We start from the raw sequence: 27,746 nt of genomic DNA, 5'->3' as shown, positions 1-27,746 counted from the left end.
CTGTAATGGAGTGGGCAGACTCCTTATCCATCATTCATGAGTCGTGATGATTAGACTCTCACCGACTGGTGACGCCGCTATGCCAGTGCAGTCTGCGCGACGTGCGTGACACGTTTCCGTGGTAACGGGAAGAAGTCAAATATCGGTGGTAGTTAGGGATGGGGGAAAGTTTAAAAACTGTGGGTGATTTGTCAAAAAATGAATTACTCATTGATCAGGCATCTGTGAATTGAACAGATTTGATGTTATTTTAAAGGGATGACATTGGCTTATGTTTGCAAATGAAATTGCAAATTATTGACAACATTTTTTGACTAATTAAAGAATACCAGTAAATCAGAAAGAAGACTCCATACAAAAGATTTAAAAAATCATTGCCTGCTCACCTTTGTCCCATCCTATGTGATAAGCCTGTTCTCAACATTTTATGAATTAATATTCTAATTACCTCTAACTAATAGTCTCCCTTTCACCTTTGCTTACTTGCATAGTATCTGGGTGTGCAGATTTTCCCAATTTAACCAGAGTACCCAATTGTTCAAACGGGATTAAAAGGTTAATATATTCATGGGAAGGGTGTGATCAAATCCCACCCATTTAGCAGGATATACCCCATGAACTGTTATCAAATTTTAGGAGACTACTATGTCTTAAGTATCTGTACTCTTGTCTTCTTAATTATATTGTAATTCAAAATCCATATTCAATTTTTTCATTCCACTATTATGTTGTTTATTCATGTCTTCCTATGAAAAAGTCTCTTTCTGAACGGACTCTATTTATGGAATCTGTCTGTCGTCCCATGTGAATTTCTGGCACCCATCGTGTGTTCGAATTGTGCTAGACTGCATCAATTTGATCAGACGCAACGACTGGAACAATTGGAAATCATCGGGAAAATTGAGTGTCGGTGAAATCTGCAGCGAAGCGGGAAAGGACATTTCTCTCCGCCGTCATCCTTTGGCAGCAGATGCAGTCGTGGCTTCCAATATTGATGCGGAGAGTTTTTTTGGTATACAAGTGTCCTATTTTGGCAGGATGGGGGGGGGGGGGGAAGGGAGGGAGGATAGTCGGGAGGAGAGGAGCAAATTACTGCGCTATGAATGGAGTGATTCCACTCTTATAGTTGCTGCAAATGCATTTTACATGAACCACCGTCGTACAAGAAACACTGACATATAAATCTGCTTCTCACTGCCTGGAAGTGAGATATTCTCTTGTAGTGGTGTTCCATACCTTCCATGGCACATAGAGATTGACCATGCAGGAACATTGCATTCATGACAGTCATTTAAACATTTTGTTGGGGGGCCATATTTCCCTCACCATTTGTGCAGTCTGATTTAAAAGCAAGCTGAATCTGCAATATGCCAGAGTGAAGAGTATACAGTGTGTACAGATCTAGGTGGCTGACAACTGCAATAAATTGCAGCCCCATGCAAATGGCGAGTAGCCCAGGTGCAGGTAGAAGAGATCCATAAGACAAGTTTATGTGCCACTGTAACCTTCTCATCATGTGCCCTTTAAAATGAACGCAGATGATTGCTCTGCCTTGCGTGTGCTGAAAATTACCCATAAATCATCACACTCAGTATTCCACGTGAGTGAGCATGATTTTGAAATGCAATGCCGTGCCTTTGTGCACATTCATTTTCAACTGATGCAGCCAGTTTGAATGAAGCCACAACTTATTGGAATTTCAAAAATCTGTCTTTTAAATTGACTTCATAAGCCGAACTTACATCGTACATGTAGAAAGATGTAAATCAGCCTTATGCAATCTGTATTACTTATTGAGGTAAATATCTTAAATTTAGGCTCTTACACCTTATTTTATGATGGAAAGATTGCTATATACTTAAAACTGTCTACAATGAATTGTCACAATGATTTAGTCTGTCTTGGGGCAAGTCCAAGATAACACGCGCGTTACGTATGGGACATTCAGAAACTTTTATGACCTGAAAAATAGTGTTAATGGCTTTTGATCATATTAAACTTTATCATGGTGATTGATATCTAGGAGAAGTATAATCATGCAAAAAATGGAGAAAAATGACCTTCACAATTATATTCTAGAAGAGAAAATATGTGCCGTTACGTATGGGACCAGAAAATTTTTGTTTTTTTTTACATTTTTTTCAACCTCAAAACTCTCTGAAAGTATTTCATTCTACAACTTGTAACTCACTGTGATGAAAGTCACAACACTCAAGATTATCACAGGTAAGTTTCGTGTCATTAGGTAAAAAGCTCTAATTACAGGTTCTAATTAAAGACAGACATGACGTGTTACGTATGGGACAGTTCCGTATGGGACAGTTTGTCCCCCATTCATTTAGTGTGTGAAGAACCATGTTTATGGGTATTTTGCATAATTATTGAAGTAAAATCAGTTGAAACTACTCAAATACTGATCCAGATTGTCAAGGAAACAATATTTCCCAAATATTCACCATCCTAATCATATTCAATCATATTTTTATATTTTTATGACCAACCTGAATATGCATGCCCTTTGTCCCCCATTCGTTTAGTGTGTGGAGAGACATGTTTATGGGTATTTTGCAAAATAATTTTGCAAAATACCCATAAACAAATTTTTGCATAATTATTGAAATGGAATCAGTTGAAACTACTCAAATACTGATCCTAATCCAGATTGACAAGGGAACAATATTCCCCAAATATTTACCATCATAATCATATTTAATCATATTCTATATTTTTATGACCAACCTGAGTATGTATGCCCTATTTTTGTCAGGATAGTTACTACCGAAAAATTGAATAGTTTAAAGTGTTTACTTCCATTGATGAAGGGCAGTTTGCCATTTCGTTTCAATAAAAAACAACTTGACACAGGAAATATTAATTTTTATAAATAAGCAATACCTGCTGCGTGGAACCCCAGTGATTGAGTAGATATATGATGTCTGTCTAGCAGTCAGGTCATTGATTCGAGTCACACCTCAGTATGTACATGTATACCCATGAATTTTGTCGTGGCTATTATTGAAACCTGAATAAGGACAATTTGTGTATCACTTGCAATAAAAAAAAAAAATCATTTTACTTTATATTCTGTTTAAATATTTATATCACAACCATTTCAACTTGGATCTCCATCACTAAACTTTGAATTCCTCTAGTCTTAGGATTGTATGCTCTTTAGTAATTCATATAATTGGTTTCCAATCATCTCATTAAATGTTGAAAACTGAATCCCCATTTCTACAAAAAACTATACCATCCCTTTAATGCTGATTTTTCATTGTGTATTTTGCCATTTTCCCCTCCTCCTTTCTGAAAATTGTTCATTTAAGTACATGTATTGTTTAAAGTGTCTATAACTCAAAAAGTAGCTACAATGTTGGGATGCTTTCTTCAGGATGATTGACCATTTGTGTACTGAGAGACCTTCCCAGCTAGCTACATGCATTCACATGCATTATGTATGCGGATGTCCCATACGTAACGCATTTGTCCCATACGTAACATTATTTCAATGCCTAATAACGAATATTCCTTTCACTGTTTTTTCTTTTTTCTATGGTATTTAATTTCTCTAAACAATAAATTAGAACTTTCCAAAAGGGCATTAATATAACCTTAGCAATTTCAGAAAAACCTAAAAAAATGACCTCAATTTGTTACGTATGGGACATGTCATGATAGGACACGAGCTAATTTGCATAATCATTTGCATAACCCCTAAATTTTCATACCAAGTTAAACTATTTGATGAACTTCTTATGTCCACATATTAATCAATTATCATTTGCTTTCCTTTGAATTAATATGAATTTTTATAAATGTCCCATACGTAACGCTGTGTTTCACATTTATGCAAATGAAGCCCTTGAAATTTGCATAAATTTACGTAATATAATTTTTTCCTCCATGGAAATCAAAACTTCAACTCATAAGCTTCAAAATAATACCAAGCATGTCAATATTGAGCAAAGATGAAATTTTGCCTTCTGAGGGGACCTTATCTTGGACTTGCCCCTTGACAGGTTTTAGAAACTGCTTATCATGCAGTAGTTTCATGAGCTATGGATGACAGTTTTATCTAAACCAAGTTTTGACTCACAGGCTTTCAATTTTAAACATCTCCAGGAATTCAGAGGATGTTCAAGTATGCTTTTTTTTTTCTTTTCTTTCTTTTTTTTTATTTGCAACAACAATCCCTCTAGTCATGACAGATATTTTGTGATTTGTGAGAAATTTCATCAGGACAGTAGCTATTGTCAGAGACACCAACACTTCTTCATGACCATGTGTCATTATTTGCATCATGTGAGATGGGGCTGCACAATATTTGCTCTCACATTTGATTCCGATTTGCATTCTTTCTTGTAATTAGTTTTTGACCCCATTATGACTAGAGATATACTAAGTACCTTGCCAGTGACCTGGTTTTTTTTTTTCTTAAAGGGGGCATAGTCCTGGTAGTGTAGAGGGCGCTGTTGATGATTCTGCCGATCACCGTAAGCATTGATACGAAGATTAGCGAAGTTGAGCTGTCATCAAGAGTAAAGTGCATAGCTGTTGCTAAGTAACGTTGCCTTCGTTGTCTTCTCTGCGCATCGCGCAGTCTGTAGTAATGCCAGGGTGCGTGCATATGTGCTTGTTATTATGACATCACAAAAGAAGTTTGCTAAAGCTGTCTTCCCCCTCAGCCGAATCATGAGCCGAACTGTGATCCGACCACTGACTACAGTGAATCGGACTTCTTCGGACTCAGGGAAGTGGGCCAAAGCGTAAGCGCTAAAGAGGAGTCGATTGCGTAGGTCTCTATAGGAAACTTGCGCCGTGAGCCCGCGTACGCTTTTGACTAAAACACCGGGACCATGCACCTTTAAATTCACCACAGGTGATGTGTTATGTCTTTGACTAATAGGTGAGGTATTGTTGTGTTGTTGTTGTTTTTTTGTTTATTTAAACTTTTATTTTCGACAGTGATGCACATTTGCAGAAGCATGCGATCTGGTAAAAGTGTGCATTACACGATGCTTATCAAGTTCAGGTATTGTGCAGCCAAATTTCAGTTGCATGGGTGTTCTAGAGTCATGTAAGGTGCATTCACGTTAACATTGAAATACAGGAGTAACTCGCATAGTATTTTGTAATGTGAATGCAAAGATATGGTGAAATATACCACAAAATACTGTGGTATTTAGGGTGTTAACTCAAACTTCAAACAAAATAGGCATGCAAGATTTGAGTGTGAATTATGTCAGGAAATACCACCGACCCTACAGCAGTGTGTTTCTCACATGACCTGACATACTTTGTGTCTTTTGCGAATGCGCAATGCTTAGTACCAGATATAAATGAGAACGGTACCAAGTGAATTACCGCAGTATCTATTACAGTAGAATTTTGCCGATGAAAACTTGGACTTCGTGGCATGGCATTCCAGAAACAAAATAAAAAAGTTTAATGCCAGCAATATCACCATAACATGACCCAACTGGTTCTGCTGTGATTACAGGATATATCAGATATGTTTCATGTTATGTTCACGACATTCACACTTGATACCATTTCCAATCTTTTGCCACACTTTCCTCATACTGTCATTTTATATCTTCCTTTTTCAATTCCGTGCTGTCATTCTCCATTTGTAAATCTCTCAACGGGGTACCATTTTCCCATTAGATTTGTCACTTATATAAAGACACATAACAACATAACACATAACATGTATACTGTATACTCGCCATACATAGCAAATCTAATTTTTGGCAAATTGGGACTTCCCAACAATTTCACAAGTGCTTTAATGTGCGATTATGGAGTACAATACTGAACAGAGAAGTGTACGCTTGCACATCACATTCATGTAGGGATCAGAGTTAATGTTTTTGTATGTATTTAAATTTGCAAATGGCACTTGACTCGTGAAATTCGCAAAAATGAAACCTCACGAAACATTCAGCGTATACAGTACTTATTGCAAAATTGTAGTTTCTGTTCCTTTCATTAGCTCACCTGAGCCAAAGGCTCAAGTGAGCTATTGCGATCGCCCTTCGTCCGGCGTCCGTCGTGCGTCGTGCGTCGTGCGTCGTCCGTCGTCCGTCGTCCGTCGTGCGTCGTGCGTAAACTTTTTACATTTTCATCTTCTTCTTGAAAACCCCAAGACCGATTTTCATCAAACTTGGCAGGTAGCATCCCTAGGGGGTTAGGAACTCAATTTGTTAAAATGGGCACCATGCCCCACCCAGGGGGCCCCCAGGGGGGCCCAAACCCCCCAAAATTAAGGAATCTGTAAAAATCTTCTTCTCTAGAACCAGAAGTGATAGAGCTAAGTTAATACTATGAGTTAGTACATTGATGACTGTAGTTTCAAGTTTGTTCATGGCAAAATTAGGGGTGCCCCCCTTGGGACCCAGGGGAGGGGGTGGGGAGGGGTTCTAATGGGGCCTAAATTGTACATTTTCATCTTCTTCTTGAGAACCCCATTACCCATTTTCACCAAACTTGGCAGGTAGCATCCCTAGGGGGTTAGGAACTCAATTTGTTAAAATGGGCACCATGCCCCACCCAGGGGGCCCCCAGGGGGCCCAAACGCCCCAAACTTATGGAATCTGTAAAAATCTTCTTCTCCAGAACCAGAAGTGATAGAGCTAAGTTAATACTATGAGTTTGTACATTGATGACTGTAGTTTCAAGTTTGTTCATGGCAGAATCAGGGGTGCCCCCCTTGGGACCCAGGGGAGGGGGGTGAGGAGGGGTCCTAATGGGGCCTAAATTGTACATTTTTATCTTCTTCTTGAGAACCCCATTACCCATTTTCACCAAACTTGGCAGGTAGCATCCCTAGGGAGTTAGGATTTCAATTTCTTAAAATGGGCACCATTCCCCTCCCAGGGGGCCCCCAGGGGGGCCCCAAACCCCCAAAATGAAGGAATCTTTAAAAATCTTCTCTAGAATCAGAAGTTATAGAGGTAAGATAATACTATGAGTGAGTACATTAATGACTGTATTTTCAAGTTTGTTCATAGGAGATCAAGGGGTGCCCCTCTTGGGGGCAGGGGGGGGGGGGGTTGGTTGGGAAGGTCCAAATGGGGACCTGAATTGTACATTTTCATCTTCTTCCTGAAAACCTCATGATGTATTTTCATCAAACTTGGCAGGTAGCATCCCTAGGGGGTCAGGATCTCAATTTATAAAAATGGGCACCATGCCCCACCCAAAGGGCCCCAGGGGGCCCCAATCCCCCCCCCCCCCAAATTAAGGAATCTTAGAAAATTTGGGCCCTTATTGTACAGTTTCATCTTCTACTTGAGAATGCCTGGTCAAATTTTGGTAGAGCTGTGAATAATTTAGATTAGTGACTGCGTGAAAGGTGAACTTGCGATACTCAGGTGAGCGCTAGACCCGCGGGTCTCTTGTCTACACTTGTTACAAAGGAGACATCATGGCAACTGCAGTACCATATACAGGGCTCAACACTATAACGGTGGCCCGGTGGCCACGGGCCACCAAAATTACACGTCGGGCCACCAAAATTTCAGAAATTAAGAATTTGGTGACCTGATCGGGCCACCAAAAAAGGTCGGATGTTTGCCTTTGGGCCACCAAAAATAAAAGTTAGTGTGGAGCCCTGCCATATAGAAAGTGATTTCAGACCAAACTGATTCCTAGACATTGAAATGGATTGAAAATAGGAATATTGTATGAAATGGATTGAAAATAGGAATTGAATCATAACAGTATCAATTATGCTTCTTCCATACCATGCAATTTTTGTTCAAGGATTCAAAATATCTGTCTTTATCATATCACTGGTGAGCTGTGCCGTGGCAAGTCCATGTCAAATTGGAGTCAGTTTCTGTTAAAATGTACTTTGATCATCATAACCACGGTACGCACGTGCTGTCTGGCATTTTGCCATCACTCTTTCATCTATATGTAATCATCTTTCGGTTTTCCTGTTGTTGTTTATTTGGGTCAACCACCGATCAGTGCCAATAACAGGCTCAGATGCATTGTTTATTCAGGAACAGTGTGTTCTATCATATTCTCTGAAAGTGTGTCAGATCCAGTTTTGTTGTTCTTGTGTGTTTTTTGACAAAGAAAAGCGTTTTACTAAAGTGAAACAAATTTCAATTGACAGGATGCTATTGTGATATCTGTAGCTTCCTTTAGACATGCAAACTTCTGCCATGAGAGTTCTTAACATTTATTTTAGTATATCAACCTGTAATCTCAATCAGAAGCCATTCCATTACGTGCATGTGAAATATTTAAAGATATATATATAGGCTATTATATAGACCGTATGTGCGATATTGCCACTACATGTATAATGTGTTGTGAATAGGGATTTTGTAAGACAATGTCCCAAGTGGTTGAATTCACTATTGATAACCACATTGGTGGGATGAGCAATAAGTATCAATTTTTGAGAGTAAAACTCATGAACTTGTCAATAACATGCTATCATGTCAGATTTGTTTCCCTTCAAAATGGCTCTCTTTCAAGTAAAAGGGAAAAGAATGTAGATACATGACTATACTAGTCTGCAATGTGAAATACGGTTGTATGATTCTTTTAACCCATTGAGGGCGGGTTGATTTTGCTACAACACGCATTTCCCATGGACACCTGCCCGAGTATAGTGAGGACTCATTTTCAAGGGGTTAACAAGTATTCCCTATGAAATGCAAAGGTCCTCCAAATTGTTCCACGTGATCTGCATGATTTTCTGAAAACCTCTGTCAGAGCAATCAGCAAATTCTTGCTGCTGTGTTCACAGAGAATCAGGTATTTTGCAAAGTGTTCATCATAATCCTGACATCTTTAGAGAGTGACATAGTGTCAGTATATTCTTTATTTTTAAAACTTTATTTCATATTCAAGACACATCCTCATATCAGAATCCTTTGTTGCACTTCAAACATGCCATTCTTAAACCTGTTCTCTGTCTTAAAATACCTAAGCTGCTTCACGCATTTGAGATGAGGAAGGGAAGTCGCAGAGCTTTAATTTCATTGCGAGTCGCAACCCTATCCCTGAATTTTATCAAAAATCTGTCCGTTTTTCCAGTTTACAAGTTGGAGCGGACAGGGCATTAACCTGATTTACATCCCTTGAGCATCTCCGTCTTCCCCCCCCCCCCCCCCAAAACAAAAAAAAGGAAAGAAAGAAAGAATGACTCTTTGAGATAATGTAATAGAGCACGGAACAGCACTCAGTACACAGTCAAAATGACACCACTGGTGGCATTACTAATATCATTTGCATCGTGCAGAGTATCTATTTGGGGCTGAGCATGTGGGCGAGTTCTTGGATCTTATACCAGTTGCTCCCAGAGACATTCTGCTTTCTATCTCCCTAGCTTGTGCCATATCTTTCCAAGGACAATTTTTGCTCTGCAAATGGTATCGTCAGAATTAGGTCTGGAGTATCTCAGCCCATCAAAATGACAGAAATACCATAAGAAGTGGAGTGCAGAGAGGATGCTATTGAGTCATGCTTTCTCAGAACTGCAACCTTGTCTTTTAAAGTGCATTGATATTCTCCATGGTTATAAAAAGCACTCTATAAGCATTATATGCTTTAATATCAAAAAGAATAATCCATAAGTTCATAGAAAAAATTTGGCGGTTGTACCTCATTGAAATAAAAATCATATGTAAGTTGTGGTGATCAATGTAATTCAACTTTCTGTTCTAATAGAGGCATTGTGAATATATATATATATATTTATATATATATATGTGTATATATATATATATATATATATATATGTATTTATTTCAAACCTCTGTTGACATGTAAAATGTAACGAACATGAAGGCTGTACATGACTTTTCATATCCTTAATGTCATTACTGATTTTAATTGTCCAAGTGTCCATGTTTTTGAGTCGAGAAAGGATCAGTTGGCAGTCAACTTCAGCCCAAAGTTTCTTTCCTTTTCGTGCACGGCCATCACACATGGAAATTTTCTTTCACTCCACAGGACGTTGGCACTGGAAGTTGTTGCTAAACAGCTGTCTTTTCAATAGATGACAAATACATAGTATGTATATTTCTGCTTTGTTTCAGCCACGTGGGTGGGAGGCGGCTACATCAACGGTACAGCTGAATATATCTATACATCCGGTTACGGGTTGCTGTGGACACAAGCACCATGGGGTTATGCAGCCAGTTTAGTCTTAGGTAGGTGCCTCATCAGCCTATATTTGTGTTGTGCAGCTTCCTGTAAACATACCATGCAGTATGTATAAAGAATATTCTCCCCTTGTGGGAACATTTGAAGACAAAAAAAAAGAAAGAAAGATACATTACCACATATCATATACACATACAGTAATTTGACCCTGCGTCATAAAGTCACCAAAAAGTTGCCAGACATGGATTTTTAGTTAAGGGTGATTTCTGACAGAGCAGACTCTAAACTCTAAAATGTCATATAATCTAATGCAAACGGACTTTCCAAACCCATCCAGAAAATGGAAAGAAAGTACCCATAGTGGAAAAGTGTGTGCTGCGAAAAGAGATTTTGAAGTTTAGGGTCTAGTCAAGTGTGTTATTTCACCCAGCTGTGCTCTCTGCAATGAATGGAACAGAGAGCAGGATATAAAACTCCATGGCAACCACTATGAACAGATTATTTAATATCTAAACTGAAAGTTTGCACATCAAAGTACGTTCCATTTATGACCATTTTTAACTTCCAACGCAATAGCATCATTCTTTCAAAAGATATGAGTGGAAAGTGAAAAGTGTTTGAAAGGTTTTTAGTGCTCCAAACCCATAAATCTGAGAAAATCTACGTCAGGCTGAAACAAAGTTTTCGAGAAAAAACTGCAAAAAAAAGGCAATTTCCCATTTGTTTTATGATCCAAAACTTTAGAGATATGTAAAAGAAAAGAATTGTTCTTTCAAAAACATGAACAACTAAAACTGACTAGGTTTTCTCTTTTCACCTGTTTTGAGTCCTCGCAGAAACTCTCGTCATGCAAGTTTCTTTTGGTTTTGTGACGCATGGTCGCATATTGCCATGTATTACTTTACTGCAATATGTGCTGTTCACGACTTTGTGAATGAAAACATCACAGAGCATTTGCAATGAGTACCAAAGACCAAATACAAATGTGGATCGAATGAAAGCAGCAATATTAGCAGAACACAATTGTGAAAGTTTGAGGAAAATCAAGCAATCAATTCAAAAGTTATGAATTTTTTAAAGTTTCGGTGCTGTCATTGCTGGATAAGGAGACTACTTCACTTCATAATATTAATTATGGATGACAATATGAGAAAATGTACAGAAAATTCAACATATTTTTGCTTTTCTAGCATAATGAAAGAGCACTTGACTTACTGAGTTACAGCTTTCAGAAAGCAGAGGGAATGATTTTACCCTTATCAGTTACAAGTTGATGAACCGTGTACTTTTCTGAAAAATATGATTCTGTAGAATTCTCCTAATATTTTCTTTATATTACCGTCCAAAATGATGTCATGAACTGTAGTGGTCTTCTTATCCAGTTGTGATGGCACCAAAACTTTAAAGATTCATAACTTTTTAATCGATTGTCCAGTTTCCCTAAAAACTATCTCCGATGTGTTCTACTAGTATCTCGGTGCTTTCACTCAATCAACATTAATATTTGGGCTTTGGTTTCTTTTAATTCTGTAACTCTCTTACGTCCGATCAAGATGAAATTTCTACCAAGCTCTTTGTTTATTTTTTGAATTCTTTTCCTTTAAATCTATGACTCTTTAGATCCAATCGTCTGTTTCTTTAATTCTTTTTTTTAATTCTCTTTAATTTCTATCATTATTTCTTTAAATATTTTCCATTAATTCTATAACTCTCTTTGATACGACCGTGATGAAATTTATACCAAGCTGTTTGTTTATTTCACTGTATTTATTGAATTCAACTTGAACTTGAGGAGGTGAGGAGAGAAATTCAACCAAATGATGTTGATGATGGTAATGGAGATAACAATAAGAGTGAGTCAGATGATAATCATGCTGATGTTGTCCTGGCCGAGCCTTTCATCATCTGGCAGACATATTTCAAGATCCTGAAAGGCATCAGGCAAATTGCTCAGAATTGGTTAATCCCCCTGAGAGGAATCCCGTGAAATATGGGTTGTTGGGGTAATTTTCCACTCAATCTGCCATTCTCCCAGTCTACTGTCATCTCAGGCGAATGCACAGGGGACTCGTGGAAGCGCTGTGACACTCATCTGGCTAGCTCTGTCTTTCGTGTATATATTCAAATGTCTTGGCAGTGACAGGTGTTTGGGTGAACACATTAGCACCCACGTCCAAGATATATAAATATTGGCTGATTCTGGCAGAGTTCTGTGATATCAAGTCTTAGAAGTTGAAAAGGGCAGGCATTGATTAGCATCTTGAAAAATCATAACAAATTCCAAGGGTATTATGACTCCATCAAAGAGTGATAAGAGGGATTGATGTGTAAGAGAGAAGGGAAGATGCTTCTCAAGGGTGTCACTAATGGCAATTTCCTAGAATATTCACATATCTCCCCCCCCCCCCCATCTTGTGCAGAGTTGATGGGTTTTTGTTGCTGTTGTTGCTTTGTTTTTGTTTTCGTGGGTTGTTTTTGTGGATTGTTTGTCAGTGTTTCTATTTCAAGGCACACTATATTTGATTTTGGTGCAGACAAGGAAGATAGAGAAGAAAAGAAATGTTACCCTCAGACCGAAATATCATGCAGCTGCAATGTGACTTATTGCCGTTCTTCCTTCTCTGTTCAAAAATGCAATGCTGGAGTGATATAATCTAAACAGATTTCAAAACATGACCAAGGAGGCTACATTTGATGACTTTGGTCGGGTTAGGACCCCAAAAGAGTCATTGTAACCACATGACTGGGATGCTGCTTGCTTGCTTGCATACCAATCTTCGCTCCCTTTGTGCTGTTCCGTCACTAGTCTGACCCCCCCCCCCCCCCCCCCCCCCAAAAAAAAAAAAAAAAAGTCATGCTCACAGTGTAATACTGCTGGAGATGATAAATCAAGGATCTTTTGTGATTGCATAAATCGAGGATCTTTTGTGATTGCATTTTCAAGATATATTCTAAGTCATACCGTAAAACGAGGAATGTCCACATGCATTTTCATTTCGCGGATTTCGCGAGAGCCAAGATTCGCAAAATTAAAATGCACATGAAAGTTCTTGTCTACACTACATGCCTTGAATGCCAGTGGCAATTCGCGCAAATTTTGTGCCACGAAAAAGGTCATTGGCTCCAATATGCGAAAATTTCATGCTGCGAATATATCATGTTTTACAGTACATTGTATTTTGTGCTGTCATTAAAGGAGAGGATACTTCTCAAGCAGCATTACTATCATATAACCAAGATGGCTGTTTTGAGGACCTCCCACCAACCCACCATACGCCAGGATTATTCTGTTCATATCATTATACTTGTCATAGTTCTGTGGTTATGGTTGGACATTGGTGTGCATACAAGTTTCTGTGTTGTCACCAATTGTGTTCAAGTCAAGCATCTCTTTCGATTAAAAGTACCCTTAAAGGTCCTCATTGAATCTCACTCTCTCTATCTCTGTGTTCAGGTGGTCTTCTTTTCGCCAAGCAGATGCGTTCCCAGGGCTACGTGACGATGCTGGACCCCTTCCAGCTGAAGTACGGCTCTCGGATGGGAGGACTCCTGTTCCTGCCTGCCCTCATGGGGGAGCTCTTCTGGTCTGCCGCCATCCTCTCGTCGCTCGGTGAGTTAGAGATCGTAATTTCCATCTGCCAAGTCAATTATTCATACAGTGATGAGCTTATCAGAAGATATGTGCCCATATCACAACTACATTACTTCTTGTCTATGGTGCCTCTCGCCTAATGCAATGCACATTTTGTCTTTTACGATTGTGAGGATGATGATGCGAAGTCATTTTAGATCCGAAAATTGGATGTTCGGCTGTGATTGCTCTCTGAGCAGCTAATGGCAGATTGGTTTCATCGTCTGTTCGTCATAGGATTCAGCATCGTTGTATTCCCAGACATTTGTGGAATTACACAAAAAGAAAAAAAACAACAACAATAACAGTAAATCCTGAACAAAGCTAGATGTACAGCACCAAGATGGTTTGGACATGAAATTGATTAGGTATAATCACATTTGTCATGCCTGTGATCTCTCCAGGCAGTTATGTAAATTAAGCCAAAATTGAGCCGTAGTATAGGTTTCCCCATCCATTTTCGCACTTTTGTCATTCAATATCAAAAGATTTATTATTCAGTTTTGTCCCAAGAAGCACGTGGAACGCAAATCCTAACTTCAATTTCGTCAATTGTCATTGTAATTTGTTTTTCGTAAAACATTTTCGAAGACATCACATTCAAAATCGTCAATGGTCATTCAAATTCATCCCTCCCGCTGACGAATCGCAGAATGTCAAGATCAAATACATCTTTGTTCCCACAATTTCATAAATTTTTCATTCAAATTAGCCAGATGTTGTCGAATCTTTATTTTGAGGGTGAACCAACTTTAAGCCAACATATTTTTACTTTCTCTTGTTACTTTAAATTTTGTACCCTGGAAAGCAGCAAACATAATTACGTTATCCATTCTTTGACATTAAACAAGCTACAATTCTACACTTAAAATTTTGTCTTTAATCATGTTTGCCTAGAAATTGTTTGTCAGTGTTTTCGTATGCGAGACGGCATGTCTGTTTTTATCAGTGTGTGCTCAGTTTGCTTGTGTGTGTGTCTGTATATATCTGTGGTTCTGTGTTGGGGGGGGGGGGGACACTTGTGTGTATGTTCAAGTCCTGAATGAAAAATATGAACGTTACAGAAAAATACATGAATGACTGGGGAATCACACCGGATAGAGATATGAGACGAATATGAATGGAAATTTAACGAAAATGATTGACAAAAGACGGAATTTATCCTGCTGTTTTGAGTGCTGCAAGTGAGACTGACGAATTTAAACTGTAAGTGACAAAAATGTATGCCAAATGACTAAATTGAATGGACTTTATTTGAAAATGAACGACAAAAGACGAATTTGAAAGTAAGATTGGCCTATTCCCGACATCCCGCGACGAAATTGAAGTAAAAATTTGTGAAATTGAATGAAAAAAGTTTGAAAATGAATGGGAAAACCTATAGTACCTTGGCATGCAAAATTCCTTTTCCACCCATTAGCATTCTGTTTCATCAGACTCTCCTGCTCTGGAATACATGTTCCCAGTAAACACTGATCATTCTTTTGTTAACCTGCCATCTTCCTTGGTTATGGAGTCCGCCCACCGATCGAGGTTGTTTTGCTGAGAATGTTTCAGGTTTATAGCACACCTAACACCCCCAGCAAATTCGTTCCAAGTCACCAGATCACCTCTAAATGGTGGCGTGATCACATGACTGGCTTTGAGAGTGGATACCATGTCACATGACATTCTCATCTAGCCATTAGCAAAAGAACTGCTACGTCCATATTACATTTCACTCATTGAGTCCTTGGATAAATTTGTGGCAAAAATCATCTTGTTCATCAAATTGGCACCCCAGAGTATCATTGCATACTACATTTTATACTGGATGGAAGTAAAATCTAGTTGAGTAACTATATTGAATGTACAAAAAATAAAAAGAAATTTACATGTATTTGCCAATTTCAATAGGCAACATGAACTTTAACTGTTAATGTGTTACCTATTTGAGAATCATTTCTAAATTTAGCGATTAAGTGGCTTTGGAAATTCTAAAAGTAAACGGGCAAATATAAGTTATATACGTAGGAACAGTAGAAGGCTGAAATGATTTTTTTTTTTATTTCTACCTCATGAAACACTACCAATGAAAAGTAGCATTTATGATAAACACATTGAGCACCAAATGAAGGAAATATGGTCGTGGGATTTAATGAATTAAAGGAAAGAACTTGCACAATGTGTTACCAGAAACAGGTGGTGATCATTGTAAGCTACATCTTTGAGCCTCAGTATCATGAAAATTAGGCTTTGCTATTCATGTATGATACCAGCTGTTAGTGGGAGCACTTCCCTTTGACATTTTGTCTTTGAGTGTACTCTTATATTTTGAATTTTTCTTTTCCCCGATTCATTTTTGTTCTGCCAACATGTCTTTATTACACATTGATTTCATGTTCAGCAAAGCTTGCTTTTAAAGTAGTATTCATGATTGACCTCGGCATAGTTTCAGGTATTGCATTTATCTTTTTACCTTCCTATTATGGTGGAGGTCTCCTCCAAAATTAAGCATCTATTAAAGAGTGTAGGGGATTGTATGGTACTCAAAGATTAAAGTTTTGTATATGTGTGAAGATTTAAGGTATATTTGGAGTTGAAGTCTAACTTGATTCATTCTCAATTTTTTACTCCATTACAGGTGCAACAATAAGTGTCATACTGGAGCTGAACATAGAAATATCCGTCATCATCTCTGCCTGCATCGCTGCATTCTACACATTCTTTGGGGGTCTCTACTCTGTAGCTTACACAGATGTTATACAGCTCATTTGCATATTTTTTGGCCTGGTAAGAACTGCCGAGAGGGTGGACAGTTTTGTGAGGTCACTGCATTCGTTTTTGTTGTCCCCGCCGAACGAGTTCGAGCAGGGGACTATGAAACGGGCTCCGTACGTGTGTGTGTCCGTGTGTCCGTCCGTCCGTCCGTCCGTGTGTCCGTGTGTCCGTGTGTGCGTCCGTGTGTGATCAAAATCTTCAATTTGCTACTTCTCTGTCATTTATGAGCCAATTTTGATTCTGTTTGCTTTATATGATAGCACTACATGGGAGCTTTGAAACTTCTACACAGAATTTCAGTCGTGACCTTTGACCTTGACCTTTGACCTATATTGTACATTTTGCTACAAAATGCTACTCCTTCGCCATTTCTAACCCGATTTCGATTCCGTTTGCTTTATGTGATGGCACTAGGTGAGGGCTTCAAAACTTCTACACAGAATTTTGACCTTTGACTTCTTTGACCTTTGACCTTGATTTTTGACCTATATTGTACATTTTGCTACGAAATGCTACTCCTTCGCCATTTTTAACCCGATTTCGATTCCGTTTGCTTTATATGATGGCACTAGTTGAGGGCTTCAAAACTTCTACACAGAATATTGACCTTTGACTTCTTTGACCTTTGACCTTGATTTTTGACCTATATTGTGCATTTTGCTACAGAATGCTACTCCTTCGCCATTTCTAACCCGATTTCGATTCCGTTTGCTTTATGTGATAGCACTAGGTGAGGGCTTCAAAACTTCTACACAGAATTTTGACCTTTGTCTTCTTTGACCTTTGACCTTGATTTTTGACCTATATTGTACATTGGCTACAAAATGCTGCTCCTTCGCCATTTCTAACCCAATTTCGATTCCATTTGCTTTATGTGATGGCACTAGGTGAGGGCTTCAAAACTTCTACACAGAATTTTGACCTTTGACTTCTTTGACCTTTGACCTTGATTTTTTACCTATATTGCACATTTTGTTACAAAATGCTACTTCCGGCGGGGACATATGTTACGCACCGCGTAATTTCTACTTTTCCTTGTTTTTCTTTCGCCATTATGCTTTTGCCCCTTGTATCTCTTAAATAGAGGAGCCCGCCAACCGTGTCATGTAGAATTTGAAGATACAAAAGCTACTCTCTGTGCAGGGTTGAAGTATCAAGTTTGTTCACAGCTAACATATTCTGGAATGAGTTGTGCAATATTTCCAGTATTGTTGTTATGGTGACCAAAACAAAGGTCTTTGTGAAAATAGTGTGAAGTAAAGAATTACTAAAAATGTTATGAATTTTTATAAAATAAAAGATTCTTACTTTGCTCCCAGGCTTTATTTACTATACATTACATGAATATAATTGCAGGTTTATATTGGTAACAGTTGTCATAGCACTATCATCTCTCTCAGGTGATTGGCTATGGCCTTCCCATTGTCAACTAAAGTTGTGCACAGTATAAAAGGGGTCTGTAATAGTGAGTTTAATAGTCATATAGGAAACATCACCTGGGAAGCCAAGATTAGAGCTATAAAAGGGAAATGTAGGCCTACCCCAAACATTTGTATGCCTCCGCTACGAAGTGGTGCCGGAGGCATTATGTTTTCGGGTTGTCCATCCGTCCGTATTCGTTTACACGATAACTTGAGAAATATTAACTGGAATTTTACCAAACATGGTTCAAGTATAAAGTATGATGGGGCAATTACTTGATAAGAGTTTGGATGAAATCGGCCAAAGGCCAAAGGTCAAGGTCTAATCATGAAATTGTATCCGTTTACGCGATAACTCAAGACTGGATCAAGCAAATTTCACCAAACTTTGTCTGAGGATGATGTATGATGGGACAATTACATGACTATTTTTTAGTGAAATTGGACAGAGGTCAAAGATCAAGGTCAAATCCTAAAATTTATCTGTTTACGTGATAACTGAAATTTGGATGAAGCAGCTTTCACCAAACTTGGTCCAAGGATGATGTATGATGGGGCAATTAGTTGAGGAGATTTTAGTGACATTGGCAAGAGGTCAAAGGTCAAAAGGTCAAGGTCAAATGCTAAAAATGTTGCTCTTTCCCCCATATCTATGCAATGCCCAAAGGTATTTTATTGAAACTTAGTGTAGACATGTACTACTGTGTAAAGATTCTCCAGAGAGAGTTTCATGTCATAAGGTCAAAGGTCAAAAGGTCAAAAGGTCAAAGGTTAGGTGAAAATGTTGCAATTTCACTTTTCTCTCAAATGGTTCAATATATCTTCATGGAACTTGGTACATATGCATGTTCTGACTGGCAGGGATTATCTAGGGAATTTAGGGGTCATGGCTCAATAGTGAGGGGTCAAAGGTCAAGGTCAAATCCTCAGAATTTTACTGTTTCCCCTCATATACTAGTATATGCAATGCTTGCATTATTAGTTTTAAAACTTAATATATACATGTATTACCTAATGGAGATTCTCTGGGAAATTTCCAGCCAGAAGGTCAAAGGTCAAAGGTTTAGGATCAAAGGTCAGGTTTAAATGACAAAAAAAAAATTATTTTGTATTGTAATTACACTCTTTCTTCATACCTTGAAAATTACTCAATGCATAAACTTATAACAAGGTCGGTCAGAAGTCAAGTAAAAATCCTCAAATCCCCAAATATATGTACCTGCACTCTTAGACAATTATAGCAAACCCAGTTTGAGAAAAGAGAACATTCAAGACATTTCTGACAAACCTGTCTTATCAGTATTTTGCCAATTATGTGCAACTGTCATCACACATTGTGAAGACATTGTACTATACACCTATTGGGAGAATCATGCATTATGGCGGAGGCATCAGTCGCCATAGCGACATTTCTAGTTTTGTTTTGTTTTTTTCAATTTTCCCCAAATGATAGTAAGAACACATCAGTGAATTTTTAGAACAATTAAAAAATCTTAAAAAAACCCCTAAAAACATTAATTTCAAAGATTTGGTCAAATCCGTGTGCAGTCATTGCTGGATATTAAGACTACAGCCTTTTGTGATGTCACATTTGTAGAACAACATGAAGAAGATAATTCCAGTGTTTGTTTAGGTGTTGGTGTTTTTTTTTTTTAGAGAGAAGAGTTCACATTCCCTCAACTTGTTGCTGAGATATGTTAAGAGTAATATCATTCCCCCTGCCTTCTGAAGCAGGTAAATCCAATTTTCTCCCAAACTCCACTGAAAATGTGTTTACTACTATTTCCACATTCACTGAATCTGCCTATACCTCTCAGGATAGATTCTCCTTTGAAAAAAAAAAATGAAAGATTGATTACTCTTCCTCTGTTTTCTCTTCATCCAGTGGCTCTGTATTCCTTTTGCAATGACCAATGACATAGTACTGCCGATAGCCAATACCTCCAGTGAGTGGATAGGGACTTGGGATGCCAAATATGCAGGAGTGTGGTTTGATTATGCACTATTACTGGTGAGTATAGACTTAACAGTTTTTCATGTACAAGCCTTTATTATTGCCACTAAAAATTGATGTCAGGCCACCAAATCTATCTTTTGGCAGCCCAATCGGGCAACTAGAATTCAAAATGGATTGTTAGTTTTTGCTTTTCGGGCCACCAAAATTTCAGATTTGAAGATTTTAGTAGCCCAAACAGGCCACCAAAAAAAAAAGTTTATGTCGAACTCTGCCATAAGCCTCCATCATTCATTGTATTCTTGTAGATGATCTAATGGCCTGTTGAGAAGCATCGTAAGGACATTGGAGCCATGTGTCCACTTTTCCATCTTGTTGCTTTTACTTCCCCTTACTTCTCCAAAGCAAAGTGTATTTAAATCTTTTTTCCCTTATATGCATATTGTACCCATGATTTTCTAGCATTACACTTATATATCTTGCCTTCTCCTTAATTTTCATCACCTCTCCTAACAACCCAACATTGTGCATCACACTACATTGATCGTGCATCACACTACATTGATCATGATCTCAATGATGACTGGCAGGAGTCATAAATACTTTCTGTGTGTGTCTATGTAAGCATTTAGGATGCATGATACTGCTACCCCAATAGAGTGAGTGTCATTTCCACACGAATGCATGTACTTCACCTGACTTTTTAATCATGTGGTGGCGCTCTGCCACTGTCTCATACTCACAGATGTTTGGCGGTATACCCTGGCAAGTGTACTTCCAGCGCGTCCTTTCTTCCAAGAGCGCAGAGCGTGCCCAGGCTCTCTCCTACATTGCTGCCGTCGGCTGCCTGGTCATGGCGATCCCGCCCATCCTCATCGGAGCCATCGGCTACAGTGCTGGTAGGGATCCACAACATGCCCCGCCCACTGGTCCTTTCCCTCCTATGCTTCCACTGCTACAAGCTGCACTTAAAGGGACTATGCAATGCAAATGCATGTTGACTTGTGTTGATTCATAATACAGTCTAACCTCTGCTATCCGGCCTTCCTTTATCCTCATCTCTCTATCATCCGGATACGATCTCAGCGTGATTTTTTTTTTTTGTCAGTCTAATAATAATGGGGAAAAGGGGGATTTCAAACTCAAAATAAAATTCCTGCACAAACTCGAATGAATTACATATGATTTTCAGCGTAATGAACATACAGTCACATATAATTTTCATCTAAATAACATGCATTCAGACATTCACTACCCCCAAATCACAGCAAGAACATGGACAGAAAACTTTTCATTAAATCAGGGCATGGTGTAGGAGATCGTTCTTAGACAGCTGCGTGTATTAAACATTGAATCTCCCATATCCGGCCAAATCCCATATCCGGATTAGCGCCAATCCTGTCATCTCTGGATAGGAGCGGTTAGAATGTACCTTGATCATCACTTATGTGGCTAAAGGAATATCTAAACACCTGCCATATATATAATCATTTTTCTATTATACTTCGTAATTCCTTCAGGGATTACATTGACAAGAGAGAGACCCACTTACGCATGCACAGATTCCCCCCCAATTTCATTGACGATGCGTTGCACAAAAGCACGGCTTCAGATGCCCGATATGCCCACAAAAAGCCCTCCAAACCAAGATTCCGTCTGAGTGACATCATCTGTCGATCACTGGTGAAGTGCAATGCCTTTTGTTAATCATGTTAGTAATGTGGAAACATGAAAGTTATGCTCAGTCTAGGGATGGTGCATTCTGTCGTCTTTTGTTAATCATATTCATACTTTACCAGTGATTGACAGATGATGTCACTGACAGAATCTTGGTTTGTTTGTTTGTTTGTTTTTTTGTTTTTTTTATGGGTGTATCCAAGTAATCTCAAGAAAAATTGTACAAAAGTTATTGTAAAATGTATGGCACATATTTAGATATTCTTTTGGTAACAGAAGCTGCTGTATTACAAGTCCATAGAAGTCAACATTAATTTGCAGTGTATAGCCCCTTTAACTTCCTTCCATTGCACGTTTGTCTGTGAAAATTGCAATTTGACACTGTAGTTAAATTGACTGTAAAAAAAGAAAAAAAAAAGTGAAATGAGACAGGGATAGTGGTCAAGCTATAATCATAATCAAACCCAAAACAGTAGAGTTGTGGAATTCCTCAGTTTCACATAATTTCATTATACAATGATATCAATCACAAGAGCAAAGACGATGCTGCCATCATCTTACATCACCTCCCTTTGTCATGTAAAAAAAAAAAGAAAAAAAAATCACCACTAAATATTCCTCGTTTTGATGGTTAATAAATAAGAATAAGAGATATCATTTGCAACAAGTTATTGCAGTCTAATGATAGCCTAGCAATACTAACTTTTAGTGGGAAAGGTTATGTAGTTCCTAAAATTGTCTAAAAGCAAGTTTGTAAGCATTATTTGCACCAATGGGAAACTTGGGAGGGGAAACATTTCATCAACTCTTTTGATTTGTAAGTGTGTGCTTTTGACCAATACTGCTGTGGTGACAATATGTGGAGCTTCAAAATTGAATCGCTTTCCTGTGATTTTGTCTTATCCGGATACGACTTCTACCATTCTGTTTGTCTAATTTCACTCTCTGTATCAAAGTCAGCTGTACATGATGTGAAAGTCAGACATCTAGCATTAAATTTAGCAACAAAAATGAGGCAAAACTGTTTAATAATGAAGGCTGCTGCTAACATGTAGTTGCATGTTTCATAAGCTCTGTTATGACAACTTAACTATAAATGACCAAGGTCTGTAGAAAGAAAAATATCAGGCATCAGCTTTTTGAGCACAGCCTGTGTAAAATGATATAATGTGTATTTGCCTGTACAATCACATAGCACCATACATCATGATTCTGGTGGTAAAAAATGTCAAAGTCAGTTCATTTATTTCACATATTGTTAAAAATAAAAAAGACAATGATACAATAACTGCTACAGAATGAATCACTAATTTTATATATATATATATATATATATATATATATATATATATATATATATATATATATATATATGTATATTTAAAGCAGATAGTAGGAGAAAACAGAATACAGTCCGACCTCTCCTATCCAGCCTCCCTTTATCCGGATCTCTCTATTATCTGGATGCAATCTTGGCGTGATTTTCTTTTTTTAATGTAATAATTACCGGGGAAAGGGGGATTTCAAACTCACACAACAAAGTTCCCACAGACACTCACATAAATTACATAGTATTCTCACAATAATTAACATACATTCACGTCGAATTTTCATCTAAATAACGTGCATTCAGACATTCACTACCCCCAAATCACCGCAAGAAGCATGGACAGAAAACTTTTTCATTAAATCAGGGCATGGTGCAGGCGATTGTTCCTCGGCTGCTGTGTGTATTGACTATTGAGTCTCCCATATCCGACCAAATCCCTTATCTGGATTAGTGCCAGTCCCGACATGTCCGAAAAGGAGAGGCCAGACTGTGATATCATATGTGGGGGACAAATGAAGGCCAAAGGCTTGTCAAGTGCTCGTCCCAAGAAAGTTCAAAATATAATTTTCACCAAAAAAAATGCAAATGACATTAGAGACAACACAGAAACAGAAAATAAAAACAAATTTGCAGATATATGGTGAACTGGTGTATGAATGAAAATGTTTTCCTTCAAATTCATCTTTGAAGCATGACAAAGAGGAGCATCCTCATTCCACAGCTTAGGACCAAAATATCTGATTGTTGTGTGAGAAAATTCATGATGAGTACTAGGGAAATGATTGTGATATCACCAAGGAGACTGTACCAATTAAAGATGATAAAAAGTTTTGGTACCTCAAAAGTTTCCTTGAATTTCCTTGTCTTAGTTTGTGTTTCAGGTTAAAGTACCTTTCATATAACTAACACTGTGAGACTTACTCGCCCCAAAGTGCTCTCATGTCTTAGTAATCGTGCAATTAACTGCGACCAGCAGCCCCATACGCATAGCGACCAGCAGTCCCATACGCATAGCGTAATCGGGCTTCGCATTGTAGCATTCAGGATCATGACAGATTTAGTATCGCAGGATAAATGTCAACTTAAAATCCCAAAAATTCTTCAATTTGAAAACTTACCAATTAAGGTGAAGTATTGAAAACAGGCTTCGGGCAACGTTTGGTTCTGCCTATAGTCCCTTTCTGTTCGAATTGATGACTGAATGTGACTCGGTCGAGAGGACCTTGGGAGAGCTACCATACACTGAATACTACAGCCAGTGCATGCGAACACATCACATGCGCACAAATTTCAAATCCATCAATGGATAAGATGTTTGTGTGCGCATGCGCTGGCCGTAGTAGTCAGTGTAGTAGCTCTCCCAAGGTCCTCTCGACCGAGTCACATTCAGTCATCAATTCGAAAAGAAAGGGACTAATGGCAGAACCAAACGTTGTTCGAAGCCTGTTTTCAATACTTCAACTTAATTGGTAAGTCTTCAAATCGAAGAAATTTTTAGATTTGAAGTTGCCATTTACCCGCGATACTAATTCTGTCATGATCCTGAATGCTACAATGTGAAGCCCCATTACGCTATGTGTATAGGGCTGCTGGTCGCAGTTAGCTATGCATACAATGGGCTGCACGCTGCTGGTCACAGTCAGTGGTTTCGTACAATATTTATCGACGCCGTACGGCGACGGCTCTGGTACGAAACCATTATTGCATGATTACTATTAAAGACATGAGAGCACTTTGGGGCGAGTAATTCTCACAGACAACGTACTTTAACGTGAAACACAAACCAAGACAAGGAAATTCAGGGAAACTTTTGAGGTACCAAAACTTTTTATTATCTTTAAGTAAGGCACTTATCAGTGGCGTGTTACATTTGACATTAATGATCAGTGACATTTCTCCCTTTCTCCCCCTCGTTTTGTTTTGTTTTGTCTTTCTACCTTGGCGATGTAGACTGGTCCAAAACAAAGCTAGACTTGAACAAGACCAACCCAGTGGATGAACCGGCACTGATTCTGCCTCTGGTGGTCCAGTACCTGACCCCACCGGCCGTCTCCTTCATTGGTCTCGGGGCCGTCTCCGCCGCGGTCATGTCCTCCGCTGACTCCTCCATCCTATCAGCCAGCTCGATGTTTGTCAGAAATGTCTACAAGCTCGTCTTCAGGCAATCCGTGAGTGTTCCGGTCAGCCACTGACTGGAGGAGGGATTAGTTTATCTTCTTTCGCTCCTCCCATGCTGGTCCTCTGCTCTGATGGATGCTGGAGGCAATGTGTTCTCTCGTCTGTCCGTCCATCTGTCCCTCCGTTCATGTGCTCAAAATCTTGTTCACATGATTTAACCCTCTGAGTGCTACATAAATTATTCATATGTATCTTTCATTTGTATCTGTATGAAATTTGTTTGTATTCAACTCCTTGGCACAGAAAAGGTTAAAGGTATTATTTACCATGTGCAGATGAAACAAAACCCAGCTTTAGTGCTTCAAAGTAGTTTTAAAATATGAGTTAGGGATAGAAACAACCTATGTAAAAATGTTTACCAGTGTAATCAATGTTAAGTATTGTTAAATATGCACAATGTAAACGATAATCATGATAAAATTGTTTCTAGACTAAACCATGTACAGTTATTGTTTATTAAGAATAAATAGTGATGTCTACTTAGATTTTATGCTTTATTGAGGATTTTTAGTATGGTACGATGTTTTGTGATACACCTGACTTACAGATATGCATCAAATGTGATAACTCAAACATTTTTTATATCACTGCATGCTGCCACTGGTAGACAGTACCTCTAAGAAAAGCCCTTCCAGTGAATTTTTAATCTACCTGGCCCTGGTATGCTTCATAAGATGTAGCTATGTTTATTACAGTCAGGGCAAAAAAAAAAATCTTTGAATCACCAAGGTCACTAGACTTCAGCTGAAAAGTTCATTTTCTAACCCAAACTCAGAATTTCCAATGATACCATAATTTTGTACTGATGGTCAGCATCATAGTAGTAAAAGGTTGACAGTCAAGGTTGCAGTTCGTTGTAGCTTTGCTAAAACCCATATTCCAACCACAATTTTGTGCTTGTGAATTTATCTGATAATTATTTTGTGGTGTGAAAAAAAAGAAGGATAGAAAATAATTCATTTCAAGAAATGACAGGGATGAAAGGTCTTGGCTCATTTCACATTTTTTTTTTTTTTTTTTTTTTTGGGGGGGGGGGGGGGGGTGGGGGGGAATGACGCAACTTCTGTTAGGCAAGTCCCGTAATCATGTTTTTTAAGGTTTTTTAGTGGAACAGAGTCATAGTCGATGAAAGGAAATTAGATGATTTGTCAAGGGCAGTATTGCCACTTTGTCTCTGTACTCATATGGAAAATAATCAATGACAATTTCACTCTATAGTAAAGCTGCTGCTCTAGAAGAATTCATGGATAGGTAAGTGATTACCAGTGGTCTCACTCAGATTTTGATAACAGCATCTCTCCTGCATGTATTTCTTCCACTCAGGCGACAGAGTATGAACTTCTCTGGGTCCTTCGCATCTCCATCATTGTTATCACTGCCCTGGCCTTGGCACTGGGTCTCACCATCAAGTCCGTCTACGCCCTCTGGTTCCTTTGCTCGGACTTTGTCTACGTCATACTCTTCCCGCAGCTCTTCTGCGTGGTGTACTTTACGAACTGCAACACGTACGGCTCGCTATTGGGGTACATTGTTGGCCTCTTCTTGAGGCTGGGAGGGGGCGAGGCCACCCTCAAGATCCCCACATTCATCAGGTACCCGATGTACAATGAGGACGATGGCCAGCTCTTCCCCTTCCGCACGTTCGCCATGTCCCTATCGTTCCTGACGATAGTCCTGGTCTCGTACCTCACCAACTTCCTCTTCCTGAAGGGCCACCTGCAGCGGAAGTACGACATCTTCCATTGCGTGGTCAACCTGCAGGAGCTGCACCGCGAAAAGTACGACACGGTGGACAATGAGAACCTGCAGCTGAAGGCCATGCAGCCGCCCAACCCCGTGGACGGGATCCAGCCCGGCGCCATGCCAGAGCTCCAGCGCGAGAAGCTGCTGGACATTGGTCGCAGCATCATCCCGGAGTCGATATCCAAGGAGCCGCTGAAGGACTCCGTGGAAGAAGAGTCCCCGCAGACGCCCGACTCACCCAAATAACAGAACTGATAGACTAGCGAGAGGCAGAGAGGGGAAGATAGATTGTGCTTTTTCAACGAGCAGTCAAAGGATGTTCATGTAGTAAAGGGTTGTGTGCATGTGGGAATGTAAGCATTCGTGGGTCAAGTTACTGTAAAAGTGGATATTTTCGCGTGACTAATTTTTCGCGCTTGGCCGGGTTGGAAGAGTTTCGCGTGTTTTTAATTCCGCGGAATCAAGACATCACGCACAGGCACATATGGCAAGCAAACATATTCGCGTGCTTTTATTTTCGCGCTAGTTTCTGGTTGCGCAAAATGCGCGAAAATTTGAACACCGCGAAAATTTCCACTTTTACAGTACCCATGCAGTGGAGCATAATTATGTATGCTCCATATTGGTAATGGATACATTTAGATGGTGTAATCATATCCCCATGAATTGTGTCGGGAGAATAAGGCCCCCTTTTTTATCATCATTCAGTCATTTGCTTGTTATGAGTTTTGTTTTTTTGTTTTAATCACTTCCAGTCTGTTGTTTGCTGCCCCAGGGCAGGGATTTACTGGCAAGTCACCTGACATGGAGGGTAATAGACAAAGTATCATGTGAGTGTCATGGTCACATGACACGATTATTGCTATCATTCACAGCAGAACACAATCTGACCAAACTATGCAGCCCTGTGTTATTTTTACA

At 38.9% G+C, this 27,746-nt stretch overlaps 1 protein-coding gene across 1 annotated transcript in view; it reads left to right on the top strand.

The window, feature by feature from the left end:
* Positions 1-27,312, top strand: part of LOC139744858 (high-affinity choline transporter 1-like) — a 90,872-nt gene extending 63,560 nt beyond the window's left edge. Inside the window, exons 3-9 of the mRNA XM_071655269.1 lie at positions 10,065-10,178; positions 13,586-13,741; positions 16,386-16,534; positions 19,829-19,954; positions 20,643-20,796; positions 24,855-25,072; positions 26,406-27,312. Coding sequence (XP_071511370.1) covers positions 10,065-10,178; positions 13,586-13,741; positions 16,386-16,534; positions 19,829-19,954; positions 20,643-20,796; positions 24,855-25,072; positions 26,406-27,071 — 1,583 coding nt within the window. The 3' untranslated portion in view covers positions 27,072-27,312. The remainder of the gene's footprint in view (positions 1-10,064; positions 10,179-13,585; positions 13,742-16,385; positions 16,535-19,828; positions 19,955-20,642; positions 20,797-24,854; positions 25,073-26,405) is intronic.
* Positions 27,313-27,746: the final 434 nt, after the last annotated feature.

The sequence above is a fragment of the Diadema antillarum genome, unplaced genomic scaffold (genome assembly GCF_040938485.1).
Source record: "Diadema antillarum isolate AM-2024a unplaced genomic scaffold, OU_Dant_1.0 seq00001215_RagTag, whole genome shotgun sequence".
NCBI lineage: Eukaryota > Metazoa > Echinodermata > Echinoidea > Diadematoida > Diadematidae > Diadema > Diadema antillarum.
This window is presented reverse-complemented; position numbering and strand designations above follow the sequence as displayed.